General features: G+C 39.9%; 1 protein-coding gene across 1 annotated transcript; it reads left to right on the top strand.

The window, feature by feature from the left end:
- The first annotated feature begins 572 nt into the window (after positions 1-572).
- LOC116182106 lies at positions 573-5708 on the top strand. The gene has a single exon (XM_031502607.1). The coding sequence runs from the start codon at positions 573-575 to the stop codon at positions 5706-5708; it is 5136 nt and encodes a 1711-aa protein (XP_031358467.1).
- The last annotated feature ends 4992 nt before the right edge of the window (positions 5709-10700 follow it).

Genomic DNA, 10700 nt, shown 5'->3' with positions numbered 1-10700 from the left:
TTTTTTGGTGATAGCCGCAAATTATCACAGTGGGATTGTGGACCCCACGAGTTCAGTAAATTGCCACTGCAAAGGTAATTACCACACATCATTTGGTCCTTCGAGCCGGATATACATATGCGTGTGCGCGTATTAATCAAAATCGCGTATTCCGTGCATTAAGTGAAGTTCAACTTACAATACAAGAAAAAATCTACAAGATCGAAAAGTTAAGCCGTCTACTTGGTCTCATCCGCAAGCTGCCGTTGCCTCTTGGTCCTTCCAGGTAAAATTCCTTTCATTAGTTCCTTTATGTAAATTTCGCCGAACTTCAGAGATTGCATTAGTGCTAAACTTGTATTTTTAAATACGGGTACTTCGAAAATATTTCGTAACAATAGAGTTCTTAAAATTTCTCGTTTACAGTAACTCTTGTTAACAAATCTGCATACCGGCTTCCATCAGGTCCTTTTTCTTTAATATTTTACGATTTAAATTTCGTTGTGTTACAATTATTTTATTGTCTGTTGGTCGCCGCTATTCTAGTTAAATTTAAATTAGCGTATTGTGAAAATATTGTGTTCTATTTCATTATGGCTGACGAATTAAAGAAAGCCAGGGGTCAAATTAAATCTAAGCTTACGCGATTTCAAACATTTATTTCAAAACTTAATAACGATACGGTTACCGAGGAAGATGCAATTGAGCTCCAAGATAGATTGGAGGCTATAACGCCCTTGATGAAGGAATACGATGAGACTCATAGTAAAATGATTAATTTGGTCTCTGATGTGAGCGACGACGAATGTCACCACGCACAATTTGAATCTGCTTATTTTAAAGCGACTTCATTCGCGAAATTGCTGCTCAACAAAGCAAAAGTTGAACGCATTTCAATATCTCCGTCGTGCAATTCCGATGCGAGAAGCGTTAACAGTTCTTCCCACAAGAACCCATTTTTTAATCTGCCTAAGATATCAATTCCTAAATTCTGTGGTGATTTAGAAAACTGGATAGAGTTCAGGGAAATTTTTAACAGCCTCATTCATTCAAATGAGGAGCTAAACGACGTTCAACGACTACACTATTTGAAGTCAAGCCTTACTGGCGACGCAAGCCAGGTAATCAAATCGCTACAATTTTCCGCCGGCAACTATCAAGTTGCTTGGAAAGCAATCTGTGCTAGGTATGATCAGCCTCGCATGCTAATACGCAATCATTTAAGATCTATACTAGATTTAGAATCCTGTGTCAAGGAGGCGTCTCCCGCATTAAGAAAGATCTCTGATGCATTATTCAAACACGTCACCGCTTTACGTTCGCTAGCCTCCGACGCCCAATTATTTGAAACTACCATCATATATATAATGTCTCACAAACTAGATTCTACCACATTACGCCAATGGGAAAGAAACCAAAATGATGCTGGTACCGCAATACCGAACTTTGACGAGTTCAAAACTTTCTTAACAAACACTGCAAACTTGCTAGATAGCTTGCAATCCAAATCGGATTCGAAATCTACCCCTACGCCAGTATACGCCAAAGGAAAACCTCAAATGTCAAAATCCTTTGTGATGAATTCTCCAATATGCATATTATGCAAAGACTCCCATACACTCAATTCTTGTGAGCATTTTCTAAAATTTTCTCCATCTCAAAGAATTGCCAAAGTTAAAGAATTAAAACTATGTTTGAATTGTCTGTACAAGGGTCATATGATAACTCAGTGTACTTCTAAATACAGCTGTCGCACCTGCAAGGGGCGGCATCATTCCCTGCTGCACCTAAGCTCTGGTCCTGCTAGCCAAGAGGCGCCTACTGGGCGGAAAATAGAGTCCAATCCTTCTAGTAGCAATAACGATGAACCAAGTCAAAGTATTGCTGCATTTTGCACGAACACCATTCAAGTTCTTCTACCAACCGCTTCAGCTCAAATTCTTGATTCTACTGGAGCGGCACACACAATTCGTGTTTTATTAGATTCTGGTTCGCAGTCTAATTTCATTCGCGCTAGCATTTGTCAGAAATTGAAGCTGAACGTCGAAAATGCTAACGTTACGGTGTCAGGTTTAAGTAAATTATCCTCCACTATTCGATCAAAATGTCGTGTAATTTTACGATCTCAATATTCGGGTTTTCAAGAGGACGTTTCTTGTTTGATTCTTGAAGAGATCACTGGCACAATGCCTAGTTTCCGCTTTAACTGCAACATCAAACTGCCAAAACACATCAAATTGTCTGATCCATCATTCAATACTCCCGGAAATATTGATATGTTAATCGGATCGCCTCTATTCTTTTCTTTATTATGCGCGGGTCAAATAAGGTTAGGCCCAAACATGCCCATTCTACAAAAAACCCAACTGGGTTGGGTAATTTCTGGCCCTATAGGTGCCATCCCTTCTACCAAATCGCAATGCAATTTGAGTGTATTAAACGATCTTCCTGAACAGTTAGCCAAATTCTGGGAATTAGAAAGCTATCCCTCTGACAAGGTACATTCAGCTGAGGAGACGGAATGCGAGACCCACTTTACGAAAACCGTCTCACGAGATGAAGACGGAAGATTTATTGTCGACATTCCTTTTAAGGCTCCTCTCGACACCCTAGGAGAATCATACAATAAGGCTCAAAGACAATTTTTCGCTTTGGAGAGGCGTCTTCAAATGAATCCCATCATTTTGGAGCGCTATACTGCCTTTATGGAGGAATACCAAAATCTAGGCCACATGTCACTTTCAAATGCATCCTTTAGAGGCATTTCGTATTATCTTCCCCACCATGGAGTGATGAAGGACTCAAGCCTTACCACCAAGCTTCGAGTGGTATTCAATGGTTCCTCATCGACTACGTCGGGACGGTCTATCAATGATTTTCAAATGGTTGGCCCAACCATACAACAGGACCTCTTTTCTATATTGGTGAGATTTCGAAAATATACTTACGGGATTTCCGCTGATATTGAAAAGATGTACCGACAAGTTCTAGTAAACCCAGATCAGAGACCCCTGCAACGCATTTTGTGGAGACCTGTTCCCTCAGAGCCGCTTTTGTCCTATGACTTGAACACCGTTACGTACGGTACAGCATCTGCTTCATTTCTCGCCATCCGATGTTTATATCAAATTGGAATAGACATCGAAAAATTCGATTCCAAAACGTCAAGCATCATCAAGTCCGACTTCTATGTCGATGACCTCTTAACTGGCGCCGATGATCTTTTTGAAGCCCAAGTACTCGCCTCTAAAGTCTCACATGCCCTTCGTGAAGGCTGCTTTCCGATTCGTAAGTGGATTTCCAACGATCCAAGGGTACTGGCTCACTTACCCGAGGAGGACATCCATCCAGGCTTACTGGAACTGGGATCCCATGATCATACTACCACTCTGGGACTAATTTGGAATTTTCAAACCGATAGTTTTACCTTCACCATCTCACCAGCTCCCATAAGTAAGATAACCAAGCGTACTATTCTTTCTCAAATTGCTCAAATTTTTGACCCGCTTGGCCTTCTCAGTCCATGCACCGTTAGTGCTAAAATACTCTTACAACAATTTTGGCTGGAGAAATTAGGATGGGATGATCCGGTGCCACAGCCCATTTTATTGAAGTGGTCCTCTTATAGGAGCGAATTAATAGAGCTTACTGAACTCCAAATACCCAGGCACTCCATATGCGTTCGATCAACTAACATTCAACTGCATGGATTCTGTGATGCCTCTATCAGCGCATATGGCGCGTGTATCTACCTCAGATCTGTTGATCAAAGTAATAAAATTCATATAAGTTTGTTATGTGCCAAATCGAAAGTGGCGCCCCTAAAGCCCCTTACCATTCCCAAACTAGAACTCAGCGCTGCTGTCCTGTTAGCTAAACTTGTTGAACAGGTAATTAATTCGCTAAATATGAAAGTATCCGCCACGTACCTTTGGTCAGATTCTACAATAGTGTTAGGATGGGTAAAAACCAGCCCTAATCTATTGAAAACCTTTATATGCAATCGAGTCGCTGATATACAGGAGCGTACTTCTTCCGCAATCTGGAGACACGTTCCCACCAAATGCAATCCTGCTGACTTGCTATCCAGGGGAGTCACGCCAAAATCTTTAAAGTCCACTCAATTATGGTGGAATGGGCCCGACTGGCTCGCAAGCTGTGAATCATCATGGCCAAAACCACCTGATTCACTCCCACACCTACCTGAGTTCAAGCTTCAAACTCACTCGCTTATTACTACAACATCATTTAATCTAATCGACAAATTTTCCGATATATCTCGATTGGAAAGAGTTGTTGCATTTCTGTTGCGATTTATTAATAATTGTCGCGTGGTCATGAAAAATCGCATCACTGGCCCTCTAACAGTACTCGAAATTCGAGCCGCTCTTTTATGCCTGATAAAAATATCTCAGATCGAATCCTTTGGTGAAGATCTGAATCAGCTACGACGAAATCGCCCCCTGAAGCGGTCCTCCTCTATAATAAGTCTGAATCCATTTTTGGATTCAGAAGGTATCCTGCGCGTTGGTGGCAGACTTCGCAAATCAAATTATCAATTTGATAAGATTCACCCTATTGTACTCTCGGGAAAACATCGATTGGCCAAACTACTCACTCTCCGAGAGCACTTGAGATTGTTACACGCTGGCCCACAGCTTCTTCTGTATTCCCTTAGGAACCAATTTTGGATTATCTCTGGAAGAAGTCTAACTAAGCAGACGGTACACAAATGCATGAAGTGTTTCAGATTCTCTCCCAAACTGGTAAAACCCATCATGGCCGATTTACCTCCTTCTCGTGTACAAGCTGCACCTCCATTCTCCACCGTTGGCGTAGATTATGGAGGTCCTTTCCTCATTAAAAACCACAAGGGCCGAGGTGCCAAAACCTCTAAGAGCTATTTATGCCTTTTCATCTGCTTTGTGACCAAAGCAGTTCATTTGGAACTGGTGACTAGTCTAACAGCGGAGTCTTTCATAATGACATTCAGGCGGTTTGCTTCCCGCCGAGGAAAACCGTCTCACGTGTATTCCGACAACGGAACCAATTTTGTTGGATCCAATTCGCTACTGAAAGATTTGAGCTTATTTTTAAAGAGTAACGGCGATCACATCAATAAAACGTTTGCTGTTGAAGGCACCACCTGGCACTTTATTCCTGCCCATAGTCCTCATTTTGGAGGCCTGTGGGAGGCCGGTATAAAATCCGTAAAATCACACTTAAGGAGAGTATTAGGTACATCCTTACTCACGTATGAAGAATTTAGTACTTTGCTATCTCAAATTGAAGCGACTATCAACTCCCGTCCGCTTTCTCCCTTATCAAGCGATCCCAATGACTTCCAACCCCTCACGCCGGCACATTTTTTGATTGGAAGACCACTGACCTCACTGCCAGATCCAGACGTCAGCAGTATACCGATTCCACGTCTCAAAGCATTTGAGCTAGTTCAACAACTTCATCAACGCCTGTGGAAGAGATGGAGTAAAGAATATGTAAGCGAGCTACAGCAGCGCACGAAATGGCGATCTCATCTGTCCGACCTCAAAAATGGCACCTTGGTGCTCTTGAAAGAAGATAACCAGCCACCTCTACATTGGAAGCTGGGTCTTGTTGTAGCTGTTCATCCCGGTGCAGACGGAGTAGCGCGAGTTGCATCTGTGAAAACTATAAATGGAGTGGTGAAACGTTCTTTTGCAAAAATTTGTCCTCTGCCAATCGTATAGTTAATTATAATGAAGTGCAAATGATTAATTATTTGTGCAGTGATGATAGTTTTTTCTTGTTCTTGAAAATTGTTAGTTGTTAAGAAACCATGATGTACACTCTAGATTCAATTTGTATTCAGTTTTCATTGTTATATTGTTAGGTTAAGTAAATGCAGTATATTATTGAAAGCCTTCTTTCAAGGCCGGGGGCATGTTGAGAATTTCTTAGTATTTTCACAAAAGACCTTTTAGTTGTTGAGAATTTCCTAGTATTTTTATTTAGAAGAGACCTTCTTGGTATTTCGACAAGGCCTAACGGTAGTTTTAAGATTCCAGGGACAAGTATCCCTAAATGAAGCAGACTCGGTTTCGAACTGCTGAACAGTAAGCACCTTCTTGTTCACCTCAATGTATATATTTCTTGTTAATTAAATGTCGTAAATTGTTATTACGCTACCTATTTGTTTTATTTTGGTTAGACGCCGCAAAGTTCTACAAATCAATGTAAAGTACATTATTTTTTTGGTGATAGCCGCAAATTATCACAGTGGGATTGTGGACCCCACGAGTTCAGTAAATTGCCACTGCAAAGGTAATTACCACACAACAACCCACACTTAGGATTCGTGGAATAAAACTAAACATTTCGGATGTTAATTCCTGGCTCGTAGCAGAGAAGTTTTACTGTACTGTACTATAATCCAAATGACCGAGGTAATTTGAAACGTATTAATTGCATACAAAATTGTGTACTGTAACGATGTTTAACTTGGCACCACTAATAAAGGCATGCCGCATGCGTATGCAAAATCTGACATCAATTGGTTGTGGTATGTAAAAGTTATGCACGTTTTACTTTCAAAAAAAGCCCTTTTAGACAGTGAAATTTGATGGCCGTTTGCCACACCTTCAAGGTATACCCTACCTTTTGCAAAATATTTCAGGACCATTCCCCTAGAAGTAGTTCGAAACAGCAGAAGTGGGTCCGGACGGACGGACAAAACGCAAACAACATATAGCACATTTTGTTATAATTCATAAAAAATGCGCTAAAAATTCGATGAACTTATTATGTGTTAGGCACCATACACTGTTTAGGGCATTTTTTAAGAAATAAAAAAAATGTGGTATTGTTTGCGTTTTGTCCGTCCGTTCGTACGTCCGTCCGTCTAGGGGAATGGTCCTAGAGTCCTGGAATGTTTTGCAGTATGTAGCCTATACCTTGAAGATGTGCCAGACGATCATCAAATTTCACTGTCTAAAAGGCCCCCCCCCCCACGAATTATTTCCTGAGATGCTGTTTTTGAAAGTAAAACGTGCATAACTTTTACATCATCGACAACCATTGGGTCTCAGATTTTACATATAGAAGGGGGGTGGGGGGGGGGGAGTAACACTTTTCTACCCTTCATGGTATTCTAATGAAAGGTCTCATCGAAATAAATTGCTTTGTACAAACTATAACTTTCCCGTGCGACTCTTTTTCGAGATCAGAGAGCGACGGGGCCTGAGAGGGGGGGGGGGGTAAAAATCAATTTTATCTCTCATTGTATTCTAATTAAAGGTCTCAACGAAAGGAATTAATTTCTACCAACCATAGCCCTCCTCCTCGACCTCTTATCGTGATCGGGTACATTCCCTTATACCTCAAGAACGGATAGTCGGAAGAGGGTACTCACAAAGGGCGATTGAGACATCTGCAAGAAATATATTAATGGTGATGTCAAAACAAAAGCTATTTCGGTTAAAAAAATGCGCTTTATCTGCAAGAGTTGTGCACAATTTATACTTGTTATTATTATTGCCCAACGTTACCCATGACAGTTTCTAGTTGCAAACCAAACAGTTGTCCTTTGAATCAAAATTGTCACTAATTTTACGTAATCCCAACGCGTATACTGATTTTCTTGGCACCTATTGAAATCCATTTTAACCGTATCACTTTCGCGTCCGCCCATATAATCAGCCCTGCCATGTGTCAAGCACCGTGCAAGTTAACAGTAGGAATCGTTATATTTCCCATACTAGATAACGTTACGTTCGACGTTTCTGATACATCACAAGGCTCAATATCTATTCCCGCTTACGAACTTTACTCTTTAGCAACTACCCGCGTAAAAATGTCGCGAGCTCCAAAACTTCCGCCTTGACAGCATGTCCTTTCTAAAATTCTGTTGGACGCGTCCCTCCTCTTTTTAAATTTTTTATCCCGCTTACAAAATGGCGCTAATTAGTTACTTATCTACTTAAACCAATCATGAGCGTATAATGGCCATTAATTAGTAACCAGATCGTTATGAGCAATTCTGATTTAGCGGTTTTGGTCACGTAAAACATTGTTATCTCGTCTTATCGACCACCAGACGGGCACCAACCACTTTGCCATGCGATTAACCGGCCAGTGACGCATCCGCGTCAATTTTATTAAAGAACTATTGACATTTATTGAAATTTTGGGTTTCTATTGTAAGATACTAAGCCTGACTTATTCGGTTAGATCTTAATGTTTGGCAAGGCAATTTAATAGAGATTTTGTTCGCTGGAATGGTCTATTTTAAAATCAGTTGTATCACGATAGTTCAACATCAGTTCAGTAGAATGCACGAATGAAAAAGTTTGATTGAATAACATTTCAAAAATTATCCATTTAAGTTCCTTAACAATTACAGTCAACTAAACTTAAACTGAAGTGGGTCTACCTTGGTATAAGAAACTTTTTCAAATCTCAACGAATAGAAGAATCGAGACTCAAAAAAGTTTATTGTTTCTATAGGCTATCGATTTCGACGTTTAACAGTCGATAGCCTATAGAAACAATATACATTTTTTGAGTCTCGATTCTTCTATTCGTTCCTAATTTAACACTTCAAACATATATGGAGCTCAAACAAAGTCTTTCAAATCTATTTTCACTATTTATACAGTGCGTTTCAGATAATAGGGTCTATGTGACCGCATCCTGACAGCACACGGCATGCCAGATTTCATAAATTTTCTAACTATTGAATCATGAATTTCTCCATTTTTTATATCAATCATATGCATATTTCACGTTGTCGTACAGCAAATTGATTGCTCTTTTCAAATATCTTAAAAACACATATGCATTGGATTTGAAAAGCAAAAGTTGCAACGATTTCCGGTTAAACCGGAAGTGATACCGGAATATGAATGAATATGCGATCAGATAGATCGTAATGTTACATATAAAATTATATTTAACACAAATAAAAGAGATATTCAGGTGACCCTATTATCTGAAACGCACTGTATATAGGTTTTCGGAGCGTCTACTTCTGTTAGTTCAAAGGATCACTTATTTGCCATACAAAGTTTCAAAATGTATACTTATGCACCAATTTCAAAGGGAAAATGGAAAATCATGCGAAATGTCCAGCTGTTATGAGGTTTTAGCTTTAGTGAGTTTAAGAGACGTATCCGTGTCGGTGGCTGAAATCTTCAAAGTGTCGAAAGAGGGTAATCTCAAAGGAAAGTGAAAGGTTTGGACCCGACGTATCCGTAAAATCTTCTAATTCGAATATCTCATATTAGATGCGTGGGAAGAGGGTACTTTCAAAAGGAAAGTGGAAGATCTATGGTAGTTATCGTTGTGACAGTGGTTGGCGTGAATATTAAGTACGATCATTCCTACGCATGTCACAACCTTTTAATTATATTATAATTAGTAGTGTTGTCAACGCAACAAAGGCTGTCGCCCCGACGCCCCATCTTGTTGAAACCTTGCAGTATTGAGGTCGTCTTCTGAATTGTGACAGAAACACTCACGTATCGTGCATTATTCACAATGTCCCGACCATCCGATCACGACACGACTCTTTGCTTGTATTCAAATAACACACATAAAATCCACCGTGTAATAAATCAATAAATTCTCGGTGGCTAATTTAATTTCGTTCGCGGCTCCAAGCGAGTTTTTCTAACACGAAATAAAAGAACAATACCCCACGGTACTTTACAGGGGATCGGCTGGTAATTTCGCGTTAATTGTCTCTCGCGGCTCGACGCGAATTGCCCCGCGACTCAATTTGAATTTCCAATAAATCTCTCCCGACAACCTAATTCTCACTACCCATTCCGAGGCTCAAACCGTGTCCACCACTCAAAACTAATTTTTTCGTCCAATAAGATTTATTGACAAAAATCTACTCCGCGTGGACGAAATTCCGGCAGTCACCAGGAAACACACTGTACACTATACAGGGCGGTTCAAATTCTCACCATTGGGATTTCCGTAAGGGTGAGATACAGTGTAGGTTAATGCAGACAAAATTGTCCCTTTTTGTGACTAAAAAAGCGCATTTGAAATTTTTGAAAAATCTTTGAAGATAACAGAGATATCACCAAAAAACGGAAAATGTCAAATTCAATTTTTCCACCTTGCTTAAATTGTGGGAAATGGGCGGTTGATATTAGCACCTTCTATTGGAACTTTTTTCGGGGAATCTGAACCTGTCAGAATTTCCATAACACGCTAACAAATTCGCGGATACTACAAAACAAGTACAAATTGTGCACAACCCTTGTGCAGGTAAAGCGCATTTTTTTTAAACACCCCTACGAAATTTCTTCCATAAATAAGAAAGTTGGCACTGCACATCCTACACAAAACCAAATTTGGAAAATGGCGCTACATTTGCTTTTATTCCAAGTGGCTATATATCTAATTTCATTTAAATCCCTCCATAAATAAGAAATTTGATATTGCGCATACGCAAAACTAAATTTTGAAACTGGCGTTATATTTGCTTTTATTCCAAGTGGCTATGTATCAAATTTTATTTAAATGCCTCCATAAATAAGAAAGTTGGCACTGCGCATGCGCAAAACCAAATTTGAAAATGGCGCTACATTTGCTTTTATTCCAAGTGGCTATGTATCAAATTTCATTTAAATCCCTCCATAAATAAGAAAGTTGGCACTGCGCATGCGCAAAACGAAATTTTGAAACTGGCGTTAAATTTGGTTTTATTCCAAGTGGCTATGTATCAA

This window comes from Photinus pyralis, unplaced genomic scaffold (assembly GCF_008802855.1).
Source record: "Photinus pyralis isolate 1611_PpyrPB1 unplaced genomic scaffold, Ppyr1.3 Ppyr1.4_unclustered_Scaffold3577, whole genome shotgun sequence".
Lineage (NCBI taxonomy): Eukaryota > Metazoa > Arthropoda > Insecta > Coleoptera > Lampyridae > Photinus > Photinus pyralis.
Note: the sequence above shows the minus strand (reverse complement) of the source record. Positions and strands in the feature narration are given on the sequence as shown.